This window comes from Xyrauchen texanus, chromosome 16, assembly GCF_025860055.1.
Source record: "Xyrauchen texanus isolate HMW12.3.18 chromosome 16, RBS_HiC_50CHRs, whole genome shotgun sequence".
Lineage (NCBI taxonomy): Eukaryota > Metazoa > Chordata > Actinopteri > Cypriniformes > Catostomidae > Xyrauchen > Xyrauchen texanus.
The window spans coordinates 11,400,679-11,423,721 of NC_068291.1; the positions used below are offsets into that span (position 1 = coordinate 11,400,679).

The following is a 23,043-nucleotide window of genomic DNA, read 5'->3' on the forward strand; positions in this document are numbered from 1 at the left end:
ATGATATTTCTCAGCATTGTTGGTATCAATCAGACACAATACATAACAGAGGTCTAGATGTCGTACTTTGTTAAATGCAGAGGCCACATTTTGAAATGTACTGTGTTTATTCCCACGTCTTAGGAAATAGTGGAAGACCCTCAGCTCATTGTAGATGATGTGTCCAGGTTTGACTATTCCCAAGGATCCTATTTAGGTATGTTTATTAATGTATTATTTACAGTATTTACAGCCTGGGCTTTTTAGTGATGTCTACCAAGAAGATTTTAATATGAATGCCTTTGCATTATTTTAAAGAGATTTATCACAAGCAAAACATTTCACAGTTTGTTAGGTTTCAGACGATAAAACAATGGATTTATTTAATTAAGACAGAAACTTATTTGGACACTTTTTTCTTGTCAACCTTATTGGAACATGTCCATAATGATCTACACCTGTGGTAGCTCTGTTAGGAGACCTATGTGACTTCTTTCATTCACCAAAAATTAACTTGAGGCCAGTTGTTGGTTAAAAGTAAAAATGGCTAAGAAAGGTGAAGTTAGTTCTGAGAAAAGATCTAGCAGAATGGTTTGATATTTTGTTACCTTATGCATTGCAATCCATATATTTTAAGTGTGTTTTAAATGTCTGAAAGTGTGCAAATTATTTTGGAACCACTCTGTAATATAAATCACTATGACACAACTGCTTTCTCAAAAGAAAAAATGTCTGGGTTATTTCTGTAGTGTTGAAATTCTTTGAAAGACACATTCTAATAACTTTTGTTTTGCTTAGGAAACTGCTGGTTTCTTGCTTCTGTTGGGGCTTTAACCTTTCAGAGGGACATCGTGGACCAGGTCATGCCAACAGACCAGTCATTCGGTAAAGATTATGCAGGGATATTTCACTTCAAAGTGAGTTATTTGGTCCTTGTCATCATAATTGCCCCTTGAATATTCTGTATTTTTATTTGAAAATCATATTATCAGTCTTTAAAAAGGAATAGTTCACCCAAAAATCTAATTTCATTCATTTACTCACCCTCATACATCCCAGAAGTGTATGACTTTCTTTCTTATTCAGAACACAAATTAAGATTTTATAAGAATATTTCAGCTCTGTAGGTCCTCACAATGCAAGTGAATGGGTGCCAAAATGTTGACACTCCAAAAAGCACATTAAGGCAGCATAAAAGTAATTCATATGACTCCAGAGGTTAAATCGGTATCTACTGAAGTGATATGATAGGAGTAGGTGGGAAACAAATCAATGTTTAAGTGCATATTTGCAAGAAATTCTTCTCCCTGCCCAGTAGGGAGTGTATGCCTGAAGAATGTTATTCACCAAAAACAAAAGAAGAAGAATGTGAACGTTAAAGTGGAGACTGTCTGAGCAGGGAGGAGAATTTTAAAAGAAATAAAAATTGACTTTTACTTTTATGCTGACTTAAGTGATTTTTGGAGCTTAAATATTTTGGCACCCATTCACTTGTATTGTCTGGTTTAAAAGAACTGATATATTCTTCAAAATCTTCATTTGTGTTCTACTGATTAAAGAAAGTCGTACACATCCGAGATAGCATAAAGGTGAGTAAATGATGCGAGAATTTAAATTTTAGGGTAAACTATTCCTTTAACAACAACTTGCTTGTTGTTATTTATTTATTTTTCAAATATTTTTATACTGCTCTGCTTAAATCTTACAGTTCTGGCGGTTTGGGAAATGGCTTGATGTTGTCATTGATGACAAACTGCCAACAATCAAACGCAAGCTCATTTTTGTGCATTCAAATACATCAAATGAGTTTTGGCCTGCCTTGCTGGAAAAAGCTTATGCAAAGTAGGTAACAGTAGCCTACATTCTGTTAAAATGATCATATTCTTATTTCATCTTTCTTTCTTTGCACTGTAATTACTGGAATAGCCAAACCTGTTCATTAGAATAGGGTGTTCACACACTGTTGGCCATATAGCTAAATTAACAGCATTTACAGGGTGTGCGGCTCCTACGCTGACATGAACGCTGGTTATGTATCTGAGGCCCTAATGGACTTCACTGGTGGGGTGCACGTATACTATGAACTGAAAACAGCTCCCGCTGATTTATGGAACCTGATGGACCGTGCAGTCAATACAAAGGCCCTGATGGGCTGCGGCACTCCTCAAGGGGTAAGCAGTGTCTTTATCCTGGAAACTTTTATTACAGTGAAAGATATTGACATCATGCCAGAATAAAACTATTATATAATCATTTCAAATAGATTTTACATTAAAGAGTCCAAAGGATTATGAACTCAATGGGTGAATCGCACAAAACCTGTGAAGAACATATATTTAAGTGTGATATTTCACCCTTAAATCAATAGAAAGAAATAAGATATTATGTTTTGCTTATATCAACTCAGGGGCATAGATTTTGGTACTTTTAAGTGCTTTCATGTAATGTTAGTATTTTGATACACTTTTATTTAGTAAATACAATATAATATAATAATTCATTGTGTTAATTAAGCTTGTGTTGTTATTAGTTTGTGAATGAGTATGTATGTATGTGCAGATAGACATTTTATCTGGTAGATATACTGACTTAATGTCTGTTTTTATTCCATATCAGGAAACATCTGAAAACACTGAATTACCTAATGGCATTATTCAGGGCCATGCGTATACAGTGACAGGGGTTTTCAAGGTGAGTCTGCACATAATCAAATCTCAGCTCACAGTGGCATCAGATTACATTTCATATCTGGAAAATAACCCAGTTCTTTAAAGCCATCCAATCTTCCTTATAGGCCCACCTCCTTCAAGTTAATATTTCATTAGGCTCTGCATCAAGCCATTTAATCTAACACTCATTTGAGTGTTTAAAGGGTATCAGATCATCTCACATAATAAAAAATACTATTTTTTTTTTTTAATAACATTTAAAAAGTAAAGTTTGTTCTGTTCATTGATGTAACTGCAAGAAAACTAAACTGGGTTCCTTTGAAAGTTTCTGTCCCCATCTGAGATATGCCAGCTGATTAACAAAAAAAGGACATCTCAATGAAAACAATTGAAAATTATCTGATCTAAATCAGTCAATAGAGTTTTTCAAACACCCAAGATGAAATTATATTGGGAAAATTACTGAAACTTCCATGCCATTCTATCAGTTATAGAAAACCTTTTCTGACTTTGTTAATCATGTTACATCACATTATTCATATGATCATTCAAACACCATTTTGTTTTAAACTTTTTGACCCCTGTACTTGCTTTAACATGATTTAGCTGTCTCAAGCAGTTAGAGACCCTCAGGGCTCTTTTCTGTCTGTACTTGTTACCTCCTGTAAATATTTTCAAAGCGCTTGATGTTGAATGTTGATGTTGTAGTTAAACTGATAATATTGAAATATATTATAATAAATTACAACCCAACCATATTGACAGACTCATAATGTAAGAAGATCTCCCTTTAAGATCTCACTGCCTGGCCAAAAAGAAAAAAGAAAGAAAAAAGTTGCCGTTTGGATTTAAATAAGCAGATACTCAAGAGCCAATGATTGTATCATTATTGCAGGGATTCATGTTTCAGCTGACAACAATTCTTTTAACCCTAACTGATGCCGTGTGTAGCTTCTCATGTCGGAAGACGTATCCTGTGTTCGTGGAAAAGATGTTACTTTGTTTCAGAAGGGGCAAATTATTGGCCTGCATCAAGCAATGTAACAACTAATGTGATTGCTGAAATCACTGGAATTGGGTTAAGAACTGTCCAACACATTATTAAAACCTGGAAGTACTGTGGTGAACCATCAAACTCTTTTGAAGTCACTTCGTAAAAAATCGACAGTAGACCTCACGGCTATGTTTAATAGTGAAAGTAAGAGCATATCCACAATGCGTCGAGAATTTAGAGGATTGGAACAAAACTGCTCAGTGGACAAATAAAACCACTTGTTAAAGATGCATATCGGAAAAATGTAAGCGATACACCCGATACATAGTCAGTCAGCTGACTATCTGAATGTAATTAATGACCAGGTTATCCCATCAATGCATTTTTTCTTCCTTGACGGCACGGGCATATTCCAGGACGACAATGCCAAGATTAATTGGGCTCAAATTGTGAAATAGTGGTTCAGGGAGCATGAGGAATTATTTTCACACATGAATTGGCCACCACAGAGTCTTTACCTTAACCCAATTTAAAGTCTTTAGGATGTGCTGGAGAAGACTTTATGGAGTGGTTCGTCTCCCCGACATCAATATAAGATCTTGAGGAAAAAGTAATAAAACTCTGGATTAGGACAATAATTCAATATCAATATGTATCCCTATATATATTTTCAATAATGGTGATATGATTTTAAACACATTTCCGATATTTCAACATTTACATTACAGCATTGTCACTGACTAACGTTCAGGGCTCAGCCGTCAGTTCATTGTATTCAAGCGGAGCAGAAATAGCAGAACACAACTGGCTACGTGCATGACATGGCAATTTTTGAAAGGGACACAAATAATAGAGCCAAAATTGTACATCTATATGATGTGTGTACACAGAAGACTTATTTCACCACGCGGTTATATTATAATTACAAAATTATCTCGCGTCCTACATAATATTTTAGGTTTCGTAGGGACAGAGGGGTCTCTTAATTAGATATTAAACTGCAGCCATCCCACTGATCTGCCATGTAACATCATATTGAGCAATAACCAAAACAATGGTAGATCTACAATATTAGGCTAATATCAGTTCACAAACAAGCTACCAAACAAGCTAGGTAACGTTATAATCGCTGACGTTGCAGGCTCATGAAAAAAATACATCGGTAACATTATTTTTTATCATGACTAATTTATTAATGACTCAGCATCATCTGTATTTAAGAGAAAATAATCACTTCGCCCGATGCTTAAAGTGAATAAAATAGCCTTGCCACTGCCAGCCCACTTGCTGGAGTACCACAATTAAAGAAGCAATTCGAACTCCACCAGACTTGTGTGTGTAGATAAAAAAATGAAAAAATGACATGTACATAAGTATTCACAGCCTTTGTTCAATACTTTGTTGAAGCAGCTTTGGCACCAATTACAGCCTCAAGTCTTTTTGTGTATGATGCTACAAGCTTGGCACACCTATGTTTGGGCAGTTTCACCCATTGTTCTTTGCAGGACCTCTCAAGCTCCATCAGGTTGGATGGGGAGTATCGGTGCTCAGCCATTTTCAGATCTCTCCAGAGATGTTCAATCAGGTTCAAGTCAGGGCTCTGGCTGAGCCACTTAAGGACATTTACAGAGTTGTCCCGTAGCCACTCCTTTGGTATCTTGGCTGTGTCCTTAGGGTCGTTGTCCTGTTGGAAGATGAACCTTCGCCCTAGTCTGAGGTCCAGAGCGCTCTGGAGCAGGTTTTCATCAAGGATGTCTCTGTACAATGCTGCTTTCATCTTTCCCTCGATCCTGAATAGTCTCCCAGTTCCTGTCGCAGAAAAACATTCCCACAGCATGATGCTGCCACCACCATGCTTCACTGTAGTGACGGTATTGGCCAGGTGATGAGCAGTGCCTGATTTTCTCCAGACATGGCGCTTGCCATTCAGGCCAATCTTTGTTTCATCAGACCAGAGAATTTTGTTTCTCATGGTCGGAGAGTCCTTCAGGTGCCTTTTGGCAAACTCCAGGCTGGCTGTCATGTGCCTTTTACTGAGGAGTGGCTTCCGTCTGGCCACTCTACCATCCAGGCTTGATTGGTGGAGTGCTGCAGAGATGGTTATTCTTCTGGAAGGTTCTCCTCTCTCCACAGAGAAACGCTGGAGCTCTGTCAGAGTGACCATCGGGTTCTTGGTCACCTCCCTGACTAAGGACCTTCTCCCCCGATCGCTCAGTTTGGCCGGGCGGCCAGCTCTAGGAAGAGTCCTGGTGGTTCCAAACTAACTTAATTTACGGATGATGTAGGCCACTGTGCTCATTGGGACCTTCAATGCTGCAGACATTTTTCTGTACCCTTCCCCCAGATCTGTGCCGCGATACAATCCTGTCTCGGAAGTCTACAGACAATTCCTTGGACATCATGGCTTGGTTTGTGCTCTGACATGCACTGTTAACTGCGGGACCTTATATAGATATGTGTGTGCCTTTCCATATCATGTCCAATCAACTGAATTTACCACAGGTGGACTCCAATCAAGTTGTAGAAACATCTCAAGGATGATCAGTGGAAACAGGATGCACCTGAGCTCAATTTTGAGTGTCATGGCAAAGGCTGCGAATACTTATGTACTTGTGATTTTTTTTCATTTTTTATTTTTAACAAATTTCAGACAAACTTCTTTCATGTTGTCATTATGGGGTATTGTTTGTAGAGTTAATACATTTTGGAATAAGGTTTTAACATAACAAAAAGTGAAGCACTGTGAATACTTTCCGGATGCACTGTATATACTGCTAAATGTATGTAAGGGCAGTATGGTATTATGCTATTTAGCCAACATGTCTGTCTCAGAATATATACTGCACACATGTGAGAGAGATGCATGTGCATTGCTTACTGCATTACATACCCAGACTGTTGCAAACAGGGCAGTAAACTAAAAACTCCTATAAGAGGGCAAAAACTGAGAAAGCAATAAAAAAAACTTTTTAAAATTAACAAACAAACGAGCACAAAAAAGAAAGCACTGGACCTTAATCTAATCAACATGAGAAAACAGTGCATAAACCAAACCTACAGGGAAACACAAAGAAACAGAGAGCATGGTACAAAGTTTAGTTTGAGAAAAAGAAATTCAGTCTCAAAAAGGTGGGTCATTTTTTACAGGTGTTCAACACCATATCAACTTATGCTACATGGCTAACCTGCACCAGAGCAGGTTTAATTTTGGGTTATAGAACATAAACAGAAATTCTTCATACTTTCATAAAAATAAATCGTGCCTTGAAGCTTCACGCTTTGGCTGTCTGGGGCAAACTTCACTCATTCGTGTGCAAGCTTTTCAGGAAAATGAAAAGCATGAACTCAAGATCAAACTCTGAGTTGACAGAGAACGTTTGACTATTTCTATAAGGCCGGCACCCCTGAGTCTTCTCTTTACTGCTGTACATGGAACTGGTGTTAAGAGGGTAGAATTCAAATAGCATGATTACTCAAGGATAAGGTGTTGGAGTGATGGCTGCTGGAAATGGGGCCTGTATAGATTTGATCAAAAATTACTTTTTTTCAAATAGTGATGGTGCTGTTTTTACATCATTAATGTCCTGACTATGCTTTGTGATCAGCTGAATGCCACTTTGGTGAATTAAAGTACCAATTTCCTTCCAAAACAGCTAAATCTGTACATTATTCTAAACTTTTGGCTGCCAGTGTATGTATGTGTGTGTGTGTGTGTATATATATATATATATATATATATATATATATATATATATATATATATATATATATAATAAACATTTATATCTTTTTTTAAATAATATGCTTTAAAAGTTATTTTGTGTCAAATTTACACAGTTAGACCAAATGACAAATACAGCGATTGCATAGATTTAAAATATATATTTTAGCTAATAGAATTGCTTTATGACCCAATGAGGGCATTACTTGGAGTTGGTGTGTCATGTAGTGGGTGTTCTTGTCATCTAGCAGGATGCAGACAGATAAACTTGGGAAAGTCAGGGCAGTATGCAGACTGTCTACACAGACTGTGATGATGACTACATTTATGTCACGCATACTGTCCATGGTGCTATCAGAATCGTGGACAAACTAAGTTTAGTTTGGTTGTAAGTATTTTGCACTGTAATTGTAATGTCATGGTGTATTTTACAGGTAACATACAAAGGAAAACCAGTAAAGCTGGTGAGAGTGTTAAACCCATGGGGAAAGGGCGAGTGGATTGGTGACTGGAGTGACAAGTAAGAGCTACTATCAGATATGAAACTTTAGGCCAGTTATCCTCAACTAGTTTTGCTTCAGGACCCAGTTTTTGGCGTCCCAACACAGTACCAAATTTGCTTATCATAAAAAGCAACAAAACTGCTTGAAATTAAAAACTGGACTTTTTTAATACTACCATGAAATGCAAAGTCCCACGAATATGCATGAATAATTAGGATGACAGAGTAGGAAAATTGGACAATGTAGTAAATGCATAAACAACCGCAGAAGTGTGATTTTCCAGGCTAACAGTATAGATAGACATTTTATTAGGCTGCTGAATATGAGAATGGTTGTTTTCAAACCAATTTTCACCTCCCGATAAGCAATAAGTTAGTCCCACCCAAAACTCATACCAATGGTTGAGCCAATTTTTGTTTGAGTATTTGCATACAGTATATCCCTTGCTATCCACAACCTTATCAGAACAGACCTGCAACCCATTTTTGACTTGGGACCAACCAGTTGAGAACAACTGCTATAGTCTGACTAATCACAACATTGAAATATTGTCATTTTTTTATTTGTAACAGTAAATGGTTTACAATTACTACATCAAGAGTATTCTTTGATACTCTTGCTATTTGCTGAGCTAAAGTAATCCTGTCCTTTGTAATATCTGTTTGTGTCATTTTACTTTTAGATCACCATTGTGATGCTAAAGTGAGTCAAAAGGATCAATCCATGTGTCGTTCTTTGGCCAATGACGGGAGTTCTGGTAGGCATTAACTGTGGTTTCAGAAATGACCTCTTGCCATTTTAAACTTAAATCATATATTACCAGTGACACATATTTGACTGTAGGATGTCAATGGAGGATTTCACCAAAAGCTTTGAAGACCTTGATATTTGTTGCCTCCGCCCTGATTTTCTGGATGGATCTTCTGAATGCATTTGGACATCTACATGCTTCAATGGCAGCTGGGATGCTGGGACCACAGCTGGTGGCTGCATAAATAATAGAGGTAGCTAATGAAATCCCCATGAAATCAAAAGTAGAGTTTTGGTTGTCTGATGTTTACACCAATTATTGCATACTAGCAGAAATAGTAGTTTAAGATATGCATATGATTTAGGCCTGTGTAACACAGAGATCTAATTTATTGGATGTGTTTTAGACACTTTCTGGACCAACCCTCAGTTTCGGGTGAGGATCAGTGAGGACTCTGCTACTGAAAATATACTTGTGTCCTTGATGCAGAAACACGAGGATAGACACAGAAGTCTTAATTCTAACTATGCCATTGGCTTCTCTGTTTATGCGGTCAGTATCAACAAAACTGTAGTGTGGTAAAATGGATCTGTGTTATTCTGTTTTTACTTACGTATGGTGTTTTGATTATATCTTTATTTTCTACTTTTACAGATACCTCCAGAGGCAAGTAAAATATAAAATGTCATATTGTGCAACTTATAAGTTGGGTTATTCTGATGAGTGTTAGACTTTTTTGGTTTGTAAATAATTTAATTACAAATTTTTTAATATAACAGTTTGGTTTCTTAAATACAGGTTTTTATTTTATTTCCATTTAGACAAAAGTTGAAGCAGGGAAGTCCTCAGCCAGGTTCTTCAAAAGCAAACGTCCTGTGGCAGAAACTGATAATTTTACTTATGCAAGGAATGTGATGAAATTCTTCAAGCTTGAACCAGGAGAGTATCTCATTATACCATCCACTTACAAGCCTAATGAATGTGGAAAATTCATGCTGTCCATCTGCACAAAAAGTAAATCCAGAGAGAAAAAAGTGATGACATATGTATGAGGTCATTATCAAAGGCCAGTTTAAGACACTACTGCAATAAAAAACTATAATATAAGAAAAGTCTAATTGAATTGTTACAACACTACATACACAGTTTGCATGTGCTAATACATTTTTCATGCTTGTATTCACACTTTGTTAATCCTGATAAAGTTTTCTCATATTAGGGGTGAATTTCATAATGATTGTCAAGAAGGTATTCTGTCATATTTCTTATTGTATGCTTTTTGATTTTGGAGCAAAATATGGGTCTTGAACATTTACTTTATAGATATTGTCTTATTTTACCTGATGCTTTCTTATTGTTATCAACTACAGTGCACTACACTCACAATAGGACAAACTTGAGCAGCAAAGGTTATAGTTTATGGATCACACACTAATGACTTGGTAAAAGTAGGTTGCTTCAAAAACTGTAAAAATAAATATTCACAGGTATTATGAGCAAAGATAGTTTTTGATTGAATTGTCATAAAAGAAGCAATGACACAACCATGAAGAACATGCTGTGAAACTCTATATGACATATCAAATAGCCAGTGGTGGAAAGAGTACTGATTTTTTTACTTAAGTAAAAGTACTGTTACTGAAGAAATAATTAAATTACAATTAGTACAATTAGCAGTACTGAGAAATTTTAGGACTTAAGTAAGAGTAAATAAGTAGTTTGCTGAAAAACTACTCAATTACGTTACAAGGTACTTTATGAAAATTATATTATATACTGTATAATATATACACTTCCATTTTTAGTAAGCAAAGACATTTATGTTCTTGAAAGAAATTGATGCTACCTTTCACCAAGGATGCATTAAATTGATAAAAATACTTTCAAAATCATTAATTGCTAATTATTATTACAGTTTGAAATAATTGTTTTAAGTGGTATTTATTCCATTTTGCGCTTCCATGCGGAAATCACAATACAGTAGGGATTTTCCCATTTACTAAGGTATTGAGTTCTTATGAGTTGCTTTACACTTACAAGTCAAATTTTGGTTTTAAAAATAGGCAAAAAGAAACACGTTTCTCCTGAATTTATATTTTCTTCTAAAGTCTATTGTTTTAGAGAGATAAAGACTAGTCCATCCATGCATTACTGTTTGGAAAAAAATTCTCTCTAACCAGAATAGACAGTGAAGTGGACGGCCCAGATGCACAACAAAAAGACAAGTAAATCACAGTTTCTAGTTTGAGAAACAGACTTCTCACAGGTTCTAAACTAGCAGCTTCTAAATGCCAAAGACCTGCATTGCTGCAAGAGGATTCTTGGACAAACAGAAAATTTTAATAATACAACATTAATACCACCCCTGCAGTCGCAAGTTCGAATCCAGGGTGTGCTGAGTGACTCCAGCCAGGTCTCCTTAGCAACCAAATTGGCCCGGTTGCTAGGGAGGGTAGAGTCACATGTGTTAACCTCCTCGTGGTCAGCATAATGTGGTTCTCGCTCTCTGTGGGGTGTGTGGTGATTTGTGCATGGATACTGCGGAGAATAGCACGAAGCCTCCACACGCACTCAACAAGTCATGTGATAAGATGCACGGATTGACGGTCTCAGACACTGAGGCAACTGAGACACCCCCATTTATGGTTATTTAACATATTGAGATATTATAATTATTAAGTAAATTGTAGTTTTTGGTTGTATTACATTTTGTGATTACACCTTCTTTATATAACATCCCTCCCTTGCCCACTTTTAGCCTGTAGCAGGTGAGGCTTTTCAGACAGATTAACAGCAGCACAGGGCAGGTAAGTACAGTACAGCACTGTGAGCGAGTGTTACCCACTAGGACAGTTTATTGTGAACGAGGGGTGAACTGATGTGGATTGATAGAAGCGAAGAGCCCGGCTGTGCGCACAATGGTGCGAGGAACCGGATGGCAAGAAAAAAGGTTATATTCTGTGAAAATTCAAAAGAAGATGTAATGTAATTGTAACTGTATCCGATATTATTAATAAAATACAGGAACTCTTTGTGTGGGCACTTTTTGCCCCCGTATTTCGAATTTCAGGGATATTTTTGTCAATTTCTTTGGCATTTTTGCCCCGAGTCTGCAATAATTTGTGATACTATTGCCATTGTATTTTTCTAAGGTATTTCTATTTTTTATTTCTAAGTTTAAGACATATAATAGCAAGTAAACAAGATATCCCACATATATGTCAGACTACATTGTGTTAATATTTGACACAGTTAAAACATTGCCAACCTTAAGAACATGTGAAATTTGATCAGTGGTTAAACATGTTCAGATGGTTCCCTCATACCTGAATGTATTTAGCAGAAAATCACAGTTTTACAGTTTTTGTATAATGACAGGGCAGAATATCTTGGAGAAGCCAGAGAAGAGAAGACACCGCGGCAGTTTATGCAAGCTGCTGTGCTCATGATGCTGTGCCCTGCGGGCTTCATACCGCACAGTGTGTTTTAGTTTATGAACAGCTTTTAGCTTATAACTTGCTGATTTCTTCTTCCCAAAAAACTTCCCAAATATTAAGAAATGTTAGGTATTTATTGTACTTTGTAATTGTGGTGAAAAATAACTGTAGCTAAGTTGAATACTTTTAATCAACTCAAGTAAAAGTAAAAGGACTATTATTTATTTATACTTGTTTAAAATGTACTCAAGTACTGTAACAAGAGTAGTTGTAATTCTTTACCTTCCACCTCTGCAAATAGCCATTCATTTCTCTAACCATCATCTCAATGGCAGAAGAGAGATTCACACTGTGCGAGATGCTCATGTCATTTGTTCCACTGTCCTTCTTGAGGAGGAACTGAAGTGAATTTCCTTGTAACATTGTAGTTACTGTTTGCATACAGAAGAGGGCAGTAGTTACCAAAACAAACAGCCATGCTTGGACATCATAACACAAAGTGAAATGTCCAGAGTGTGAGAGCACATAATAATAATAATACATTTATTTTACATAGCACCTTTCTTGAACCAAAGGTCTCTTTACATGAGAGTAAATATATACAAATGTGATTAGAATAGATTCGTTTTTAGATGTGATTTAAAGGAGGAGAAAGTGGTTAGTTCCCGAAGGGGTTGTGGGAGAGCATTCCAAAATCCAGGAGCAACAGTCATAAATGACCTGCCTCCTATTGAAGACAACCTGAACTGCGGGACAAACAGGAAAGTTGCATCAGTAGACCATAGAGTGCGAGTGCGAGTGGTAATAAAAGGTTGAAGCAACTACATTACATTATCATACAGTACAAACACAAATAAAATAATAAAGCTTTGTGGTAAAAGGGGTCATGCCTAAAAAAAGCCCCTTGCTTTATTATGCAAACGTTAGTTCCAGTCCTCTAATCTGACTGGACACTCAGTGTTCCAAAAGTGCTTATATTTGTTGTATAACTGCACTAACCTAGACATTTTCTGCTTTTTTTTTTCTCCTGTACACTAGTTTGTGTAGACTGCTACACCATTATTATAATTAGCATATCTTTTTTCACACTGGTCAATTGTTATCGTATTATTCTTGGATAACTCTTCCCCTAGTCCAGACCTTTTGCTGTTTAGTCAAAGATCTGGCTACGCAAGAATACCCTTATTCACGCACAGGCCTCTTACAACAATCACACATATGTTTTCACAACGGAATAGGGCAGAGCTCCCAAGCCATTGCACATGTAGTACATTCAATTCTTTTCCATTGTATTTTTTCTTTGGACACTTTAGCCACATCAAAACTATATTCAGTGTCATATGTATTGTATGTAATGTATGTAATGCAATATCCGACTCTAAGGAAACTGAATGTGGAAAATCCTTTTAACACAATATCATGAGTTTCAGCTAAACTTCCTTAGAAAACAGAAATGATCTTGATTAGCCCTGTGCTTGACATCACTTTAGAAAGTTCAAACCTTAGATGACCTGGGAGTTTAAGTATCATAATCTCAGTGACCTTTGACCTCCTCAGTAAAGGCTAGCGCAAAGGGCAGGATATCTAAGGGATTCCAGGTCAGCAGTGGTGTAAAGTAATGAAGTACAAACACTTAGTTACTGTACTTAAGTAGATGTATTCCAAATTTGTACTTTCTTGAGTATTTAGATTTGTTTCAACTTTTACTTTTACTTCACAAATTTGTTTTTGTAATAACAGTAGGCTGTCACGTGCACTTCATATTTATCAACACATTTGGTTGTGATTGGTTAATGTCGCTGTACACCTATATAAACAAAATGGCAAAGGGTCAGGCAGTTTATAATTTTTTTCCTTTTTTAAGTTAAATTATATTGAGTTTACTTGCATACAGACATATAAATTGTAGTGTACTATAGGTTTGGTTTGAATAATTTAGATTTGCTTTTGTGTCTTTTCTATAATCTCCTGAATATTTTAGTGTTGTACTGCTCCCAGAGCTGTTGAGTTCAGCGTGAACCCCCGCAGCAAAATTGGCTTAATGCCAAAACTATCCGCTCACTGCCATGTCTGGGACGCGTCACCTCATGACTCACGCTTGCAGTGGGAAAGGTGTAATCTGTTAATATGGGCGCCAAAAAAAAAAAAAACGCGCTGCCCCACGCCTCGCTCACGAAGGATGTTTGAACCCGGCATAAACAGCTCTTTTATATGAGTCTTTAGGTGAACTGATTGTGACGAATGGTGCCAAAAACAAAAAATATCCAGTGAGCGGCAGTTCTAAGGATGGGAATGTCTTGTTGATGAGAGAGGTCAACAGAGAATGGCCAGACTGGTTCGAACTGGCAATGTCTACGGTAACTCAGATAACTGCTCTGTACAATTGTGATGAGAACAATAGAATGCTATTCTGAAATGCGGATTGGCGCTGTTTTGGCGGCCCGAGGGAGACCTGCACAATATTAGGCAGGTGGTTTGAATATTGTGGCTGATATTGCGGTGTAGATCGCATTTGGGTTGTATTTTAAAAGATGAGCAGATCTAAATTTGTAATACTTTTACTTTTTGATACTTAAGTATTTTTAAACCAGGTACTGTTTACTTTTCAATGGATGACTTTTACTTAATTAATACATTTTTGTGGTATCTGTACTTTTACTTAAGTATGGAAATCGAGTATTTTTTCCACCATTGCATGCCAGATTGCAGATTCATGAAAAGAAACTTCTAGGATGAAAGGTGGTATGTACAACACTGAGCTTTATAATGTGACCAGTGAGCCCACAGGGTCTTTTACTAGACATCAGCTGGTTAATAACCATCTCTGCACCCTGCAGGGGACTGCAATGAATGTATTCTGGACACTGTGCATAATCTATAGTCACTGAAAAATCATACTTACAAAGGCTGCTTGAACATCCCTATGTCTTATTTCCACTGATTACAGTCTCACCATCCGTGTCATACCTATTTACATATGTAGTAAATTCCTAAATAAACCAAGAGATTAATCTGGTAACATTATAACACACAAATACCTAAATAAATAAGAATTACATATACACCAAAATAGATTACAAATAAATGTATATACATTTATAAAGGAATTACAAATTGAAAACAAAAATAATTAATATGCAGAGAAGCATTTCTCACAACAGTCTGATTAATTTGCATTTTATTGTACTCTCTCTTTGTGTTCAGGATATTTTTTAAATAAAATTCCCAACTTTCGGAAACAGTGACCAAATATTTGCTGTAGTGTTTCTTTTTTCTTTTTTTTTTAGGTATACTCACATAACATCTAAAGACCAATTACTATTACCTACTATTCTAAAGTTTGGACACACCTACTCATCTTTATTATTTTTATTATTTTCCACATTCTTGAATAATAATGTAATCAAAACTGTGAAATCACCAAATGCAAGTATAGGAATCATGTAGTGACAAAAATGCTAAACAAATAAAAATGAATGTTTAAAAAATGACTCCTAAAATTGTAGCTTCTTCAAAGTAGCCACATTATGTATTTATTACAGCTCTGCACACTCTGTGCATTCTCTCATTCAATTTCATGTGTTTCAGTTAAAGTCAGAAGTTTACACATAAGCCAAATACATTTGAAATCTTTTACAAGTCCTGACATTTAATCGTAGAAACATTCCCTGTCTTAGGTCAGTTAGGATCAATACTTTATTTTAAGAATGTGAAATGTCAGGATAATATTGGAGAGAATTATTTATTTCTGCTTTTATATCTTTCATCACATTCCCAGTGGGTCAGAAGTTTACATACACTTTATTAGTATTTGGTATATTTGGCCTATAAATTGTTTAACTTGGGTCACAATTTTTGGGTAGCCTTCCACAAGCTTCTCACTATAAGTTGCTGGAATTTTGAAGCGGAGTCAGATTTGTAGGCCTCCTTGCTCGCACATGCTTTCTCAGTTCTGCCCACAAATTTTATATTGGATTGAGATCAGGACTTTGTGACTGCCACTCCAATACCTTGACTTTGTTTTCCTAAAGCCATTTTGCCACAACTTTGGATGTGTGCTTTGGGTCATTGTCCATTTGGAAGACATTTGTGACCGAGCTTTAACTTCCTGGCTGATGTCTTGATATGTTGCTTCAATACATCCACATAATTTTCCTTCCTCGTGATGCCATCTATTTTGTGAAGTGCACCAGTCCCTCCTGCAGCAAAGCACCCCCACAACATTATGCTGCTGCCCCCATGCTTCATGGTTGGGATGGTGTTCTTCGGCTTGCAATCCTCACCCTTTTTCCTCCAAACATAACGATGATCATTATGGCTATTTTGTTTCATCAGACCAGTGGTCATTTCTACAAAAATTCCCCATGTGCACTTGCATACTGTAGGAGCATTGGCTCCTTCCTTGCTGAGCAGCCTTTCAGGTTATGTCGATATATGACTTGTTTTACTGTGGATATAGATACTATAGTCTACCTGTTCCCTTTACAAAAAGCTTCACTATGATGTTGCGCTGCTAAGCGCTACGGGGAACAGATTTCGCTGTGAGCCGAGCTGAATAATGTGTGGAACACGTCAATGAACATTGACCGGAATTTATAGCTTCGGCTGATGTAATCATTAGATGCACCTGAGGCCAGGCTATAAATGGATACGTCACCAGGTGTCGTCAGAAACTCTTTTTTCAGAGCTATTCTGTTTCTGTCTGTTTCACAAACCCTGTCAAAACTTTCTTTCCTCTGTTAGGAGTTAGAATCAGTTAGACAGTGTGCAGTGAACTTTGTTCTTTGTTCTCTTTTCTCTTCTGTTTAGAAAATATGATATATATATTGTAGAGTATACAGGTCAGGTTTGGGGAATGTATGACTAATATTAATGATCGTAATCAATGATTAATCATACGGGTTGACCCGGATACCAATACATGTAAAAACGCCCCAAAAAGGGCTTATATAGTCCAGGAGTCTGCTTCAAATATAGATAATTAAACACAACGAATTATAATTAATTAGGAATATACATTATATGCAGACAGGCTATATTAATTTAATTAAACCCTCAATGGAATTGACCCGTAGGCTACCGCAACCAGTCAGTTCGTCCAGCGAACAGCTTTGCTAAATATTCCTGATCAATTCTCTTGACAGTTTATTCTTAGTTATAAGCTCACTCATCAAAGCACGTTAACTTACTTTGATAATATCAGCTCGTAGCTTAAAATCGCACATTAAAGAGGCTTTGCTTTATGATCAACAAACACAGACAATCAAGCATATAATTGGGTTTAATACAAGGAACTAGAATATATCACTACACTTGACAAACAGACACTTAACATGTAACATAAAATAAACAAAATAAATGCAGTAAGGGAAAGTAAAGAATTATTAGAGGTATGGCAAACTTATTACAACAGTTAACCCTTAAGAGCCAGCAAATGGAATTACACACTTTAACGCATTTGAATTTCAGGTGAAATAATACTTGCAAATAAACCTTCTGTGTGGCTGAGCAAGGCTGCGTGTGTGTCGTGTCCTCGTGGCGTTCTTGAGATGGAGGATTTCGGTTCGGTGTTTCCAGAGCGTGGAGTTGAAACTCACTTGAAGAGAGAGTTGAGGGGTGTTTCGGAGGGTTGCAGAAGAGATGTAAGAAAGCTTGAAGAGATCCAGGGGAAGTCCAAGGGAGGTTCAGAAGTGAAGTGGGGAAGTTGGGAGCAGCCAAGAAGAGAAGATAAGAGATCGAAGGGGCAGTGTTGATGCAAGTTATACCCTTGGAAAACGTGTCCCACCTCTCATTGGCTCGACCAATAAGAAGAGTGGAAGTTCCAGGCGGGAATTTGGTTTATTGCCCTTTGTTCTAAGAGTGTTCCTCTTAGAACTAGAAAATATTCTTGTAATACTAATATGTTGTTTTTATCGACATATCATGTACACAGACATTTCGATCTTCAAAATACCAAGTTATAGAGACCAAATGTGCCACACATATGATTTCGGTTAACCATAGTATGCAAAGTCTGAAACATTAACCCATTAGAGTTTGCAAGAAAACATAGACCAAACAACATTTAAGGGAAATCATGAGATGGAACATTAGATACATGTTAATACATTTATCACATGGATATATATATATATAGAATATATAGGATTAAAAAGGGTTCATTTCTCCTTCTCAGTAAGGATTGAGTGAGCATCAGCCCTCTCTAACATTCCTTTGGAGGTCGTAAAAGTCTACTTTATTTGGGCAGGAGAATGATTCCTTTGTCCCGTCAAGGCTCATTTGCATGTTTATGACCGGGTTTATGACGGTAAGAGATTTTGGGCTGAATGACTCAAAAGATGGTAAACATAGCCGAAATACAATTCTAAGGTGATCTTATATTTATATTCAGCTAGTCGTAAGGTTTAATTTGATACCAAGAAACGTGTATTTGGTACACTTAAAAAGGAATATACACTCTTCGGCTATTAAATATCAAGCCTCAGAGCTTTCTACACAAATGAAAACAATTCTACTAGTTTTGGTCTAACACCAGACACACAAAACATACGGGGATTAAAACATATTTCTTTAAAAATACGCATTTCTAGGTTTAACTGAAAAACACACACATTCTCTGTTGCCAACTTTTCACGTGCCCTTTTCTCACGTGGTGAAACACAGAGTGTCACATGTGCGGGGGTTTTTAGAAAGCACCACGAGGATCCTCTGTCAGTAGTTCATTGTCTCTTTGTCAATACATTTATTGTGCTCGTGGAGACTAGTCGGCGCTATTGCAGTAATTAGGGGAGTTGGAACAGTAAGTTCTTGTTTTCATGAACCTGCTGAGTTAATGATTATCCTTCATTGATTCCTCCAGACGCTACAATATATTTCTAAAAAAAGAGAGAATGACTGAAAGCCGCAAACGGTGCGTGTTCCCCTCTTCTCGCTCTATAGCTGAAGACGACACACATCAGTTTTTGCTGTTTGTTTGGGAGCACGCTGCTCTCGCGTTGCAGCAGGGTGGGTGCGAGCACTGCGATTTGCTTTAACAGGCAGAGTGCGTCGTGCTCGCCTCGCTTGCTTCCGGGAGTCAGCACTCTCGAAAAGAAGATTGTTCGTGGGGCTCTTGCATGGTTTTCGCTTAGAAGCAAGAGACGGGTTGATCCCTTTCTCTCACTCTCTCCCCAAACCCAGCTGTTTCTTCACATGATCTCGACGCTTCTCGGATCATGAGGTGGATCGCTATTCTCTTCCCGCCTCCGAGGTTTCTGTCCGCGATAAAAAATCTACGGAGGAATTGCTCAATGTTGTTACTCGTGCGGTTGCCAGATTGGTCTGGCCACGCGAAAAAGAGACCCCAAACGCTCCAAATTAGGGGATAGATTTTATCTTCCAGTCCAGATTTCCAGATTTTTCGCTCATGGAGAACCCCTAAAATATATATATATATATATATTTTTTTTCTTCCCGTGTTCACATACCCTCGACGTCATTATATTCGACTATCGTGGGAGCTGAGGCACGGCGGTATTCAGTGATGCCGCCGGTCGAAGAGACGCTTGCGGGCTATCTCTCGCCGGGCTCGGCATCGTCACTTAAGAAGCCCTCTCTCCCCTCAAAGCCTTGTAGGACAACCGCCACTTTAGTGGGAAGGGCTTATCAAGCAGCAGGTCAGGCTGGTGCTGCTCTGCACACTATGCTGCTCTGCAAACTATGCTGTTCCTCCCAGTTGGGTGTTTTCGCTGTTCCTGCATTTTATTCAGGACTCGAAACACTCGACAACCCCTCAATAGGAAGTGTTAAAATATAATACCCATCTCAGAGATCCTGGCAGCGTGGGAACTTCTGCCGGATATATTATTTTCTGTGGGTCTTATAAGGGCGTCAGGATTTAATTCACTCGCCGCTTTTCCGTGTTTCAACGGCATGTTCTCACTACCGTGAACCGGATTTCTTTTTATGTAAAAAAAATATATATATAACTCTATCTCCTGGTTAAAGGGGCCATGGTATGTGTTCCCCTTCCAGAGAGAAAGTTAAGTTATTACACTAAATACTTCCCGTTTCCCATGGAGGGTGAGGGGTGGCATCTGGCTTAGATCTTAAAGCTTGAACTACCCGTGGGTGTTCAAGTCCAAGATGATGCCTGTCAAGACGGTCGTGTCTCAAGCCCTACAACTCGTTTGGCTGGTCACCATCGATCTTATGACGCACTTCTATACTTCATTTAGAAGTTCTGCCACAACATGGAAAGTTCCTGAGGTTCACTTCCGGGGGAAAAGTCTTCCAGGGTCAGGTTCTTTCACTCAGCCTAGCCCTTTTACTCAAGCACATTCACAATGCATGATGTAGCTGGCTCCTTGAGACTCTGGGGCATCTGCATTCTGAATTATGTAGACGACTGGCTGATCCTAGCGCAGTTCCAGGAACTGGCAGTTCAGCACAGGGACATCGCCTTAGCTCATCTGTTTCTCTGGGGTTGAGGCTCAACGCCAAGAAAGCGCCCTCTCTCCCACTCAGAACACTGTCTATCGGGCATCGTATGGAGTTCAATCTCAATGCGGGCACAACTGTCTCCCGCTAGGATTGAGTCCATTTAGATCACCCTGAGCAAAGTCAGGCTAGGTCAAGGTTGCACTGTTATCAGTATCAATGATTTCCAGGTCTCAGGGCAAATGCGCCCACAGTGATCCCTCTGGACCTTCTGCTCATGAGACCGCTTTTGTTGTGGCCAAAAGCCAGGGATTTCTTCCAAGGGCCAAAACCCCTAGGCTAAATAGGGTTATGCGCCTCAGGCTTCGCTCCTTTCTATGTGGTTCAGACCCCGGTTTTCTGCCTTGGGTCCCACTCTAGGTGCGCCTTGTTGTCGCAGGCTGCTAATCGACAGATGCCTCCCTGATGGGCGGGTAGCGGCCTTAAGTGGTCGCCCAGCTTAAGGGGATAGGAGGGTCGCCAGCTCGGTTGTCACAGTCACTGTCTCGGGTTGATGGCTGTATTTCTGGCCCTGAAATACCTCCTCCTGAGGCTGCCATGTCTTGGTGCGGGTGGACAATGCAGCGGTAGCCTCTTACATAAATCATCAAGGAGACCCACGTTCTTGTCAGCTGTATTTCTGACACGTTGGGTTCTCCTTAGGGCCCAGGGCAAGCTCCTGTCACTCAGGTCAGTTATATCCCTGGATGCCCGTATATGGGAGCAGATTTACGGTCCAGACAGAAAATACCAACGGGGGAGTTAAGAACTCCACCCTAAGGTAGTAGTTGCCCAGAGTTCGCCAGCAAGGGTTTTTGCCTCTTACTGATAGCACCGCGCTGGCCGAACAGGGCTTGGTTCTCAGAGCTAATCTCTTCCCTCGATGGTTTGCCTTGGGCGATTCCGAACACGAAGGATCTTCTATCTCAGGCACAGGGCAATATTTCATCCCTGCCCCGAATCCACTTGGAACAAGTTTGGGTGAGATCTTAGGGCAGAAGAGGACCTCTTTGCCTCTATGAATAGCGCAATGTCTCCTCTACATCTCCCTGAAATCACCCAGCCCCCTTGGGTCTGGACATTAAGACACATGCATGACCCAGAATGCGTCTGTATGCGTTTCTTTCCCCGGTTTCTCTGCTCCCGGGAGTCTTGGCAGTGTTCACCAGCAAGGGTCTTGCCTCCTATTAATGGCTCTGCGCTGGCCGAACAGGATATGTTTCTCGGAGTTAATACCTCTCCTCGACGGCTCGCCTTGGGCGATTCTGAATAGGGAGGACCTTCTCATCCCTGGCCCGAATTGTGAAACCTTTCATGTCTGGCCCCTAAGGGTACCAAATGAGGTTCACAGGTTTTTCTCTTGAGGTTATCGAGACCATTTCAAGTGCTAGGGCTCCCTCCACTTGGAACTGATCTGGGTAGATTTTTCAGGGCAGAAGAGGACCTCTTCGCCTCTGTTGATAGCGCAATGTGTCCTCTACTTCTCCCCTTGGGGTGGGGGGGGGGGGCTGATTGTGGTAACTCACAAATGCACCTGCATGCGTTTCCTTCTACTAAAGTTCATATTACAGAACCAGCTAACTGCCAGTTTGCTTCAGTTCTGGATTTTCTGTAGAAAGAACTGTCAGCGGGCACTTGCCTCACCACTGCCAGGTTCTATGTGGTCACTGCGGTTTGCCATGGCTTGGTGGGCGGGGTGCCCTCTAAGAGGCATCCTTTCTTAGAATTTTCCCCAGCTATGACCAAAAGCATTCTTTGCACCCTCACTTTGGGTGAGGACCATTATTGCCCGGGCCTATGAGACATGCAGTCAAGCTTCGCCAGGACATTTTAGGGCGCACTCTACCAGAGGGCTCTCCTCTAAAACCTTGGCTAGAGGTCTCCCTCTGCAGCAAGTTTGTGATGCGGCAGGTTGTCCTCTACGCACACATTCATTAGACTTTTATAGTTTGGATGTTGTGCCACTCCGGGCTCTTATGCCCTTGATTCGACATCTCAAGCTCATGTCTGGACAAGTTTGTGATGCGGCAGGCTGGTCCTCTCTGCTCACATTCATCAGTTTTTATGACAAGTTTGTGTTGCGATAGGGTTCTCTTCGCACACATTCATCAAACTTTAGATGCTTTACTACTACCCCAGACTCTTATATCCTTGAGTCGACAACTCAGCCCATGCCTAAACAAGTTTGTGATGTGGCAGGCTGGTCCTCTCCGCACACATTCATAAAAATGTAATGGCTTAGAAGTTTATGCTACTCCGGGCTCTTATGCCCTTGAGTCAATATCTCAAGCTCATGTCTGAAACCTCTCGTGTTTTTGTGAGTACACTGCACAACCGTAGGGGTCCGGACAGCCCCCAGTGCGGCAGCGTGGGTATTGCGTTCCCCATAGCGCTTAGCAAAAGCGCAGCATCATAGTGAAGCTTTTTGTAAAGGGAATGTCTGCACAACCGTAGGGGTCCGGACAGCCCCCAGTGCGGCGGCGTGGGTATTGCGTTCCCCATAGTGCTTAGCAAAAGCGCAGCATCTCGTTC

At 39.1% G+C, this 23,043-nt stretch overlaps 1 protein-coding gene and 1 long non-coding RNA gene across 11 annotated transcripts in view; both read left to right on the plus strand.

The window, feature by feature from the left end:
- Positions 1 to 23,043, plus strand: part of LOC127656694 (calpain-1 catalytic subunit-like) — a 95,570-nt gene that overhangs the window by 41,911 nt on the left and 30,616 nt on the right. For 2 of the 10 annotated variants that reach the window (XM_052145138.1, XM_052145134.1), the window contains exons 3-6: positions 124 to 196; positions 778 to 896; positions 1,688 to 1,821; positions 1,976 to 2,150. The exons of 2 other annotated variants lie outside the window; for them this stretch is intronic. In XM_052145138.1, the coding sequence (XP_052001098.1) occupies positions 124 to 196; positions 778 to 896; positions 1,688 to 1,821; positions 1,976 to 2,150 (501 nt within the window). Of the gene's footprint in view, positions 1 to 123; positions 197 to 777; positions 897 to 1,687; positions 1,822 to 1,975; positions 2,151 to 2,595; positions 2,671 to 7,797; positions 7,884 to 23,043 lie in introns of all 10 variants that reach the window. 6 more of the 10 variants (XM_052145133.1, XM_052145137.1, XM_052145136.1 and 3 more) reach the window with 6 other exon arrangements.
- LOC127656697 (uncharacterized) lies at positions 8,614 to 10,098 on the plus strand. The gene is made up of 4 exons (XR_007972204.1): positions 8,614 to 8,623; positions 8,710 to 8,870; positions 9,024 to 9,169; positions 9,272 to 10,098. It is a non-coding gene; the product is annotated as an uncharacterized LOC127656697 (long non-coding RNA).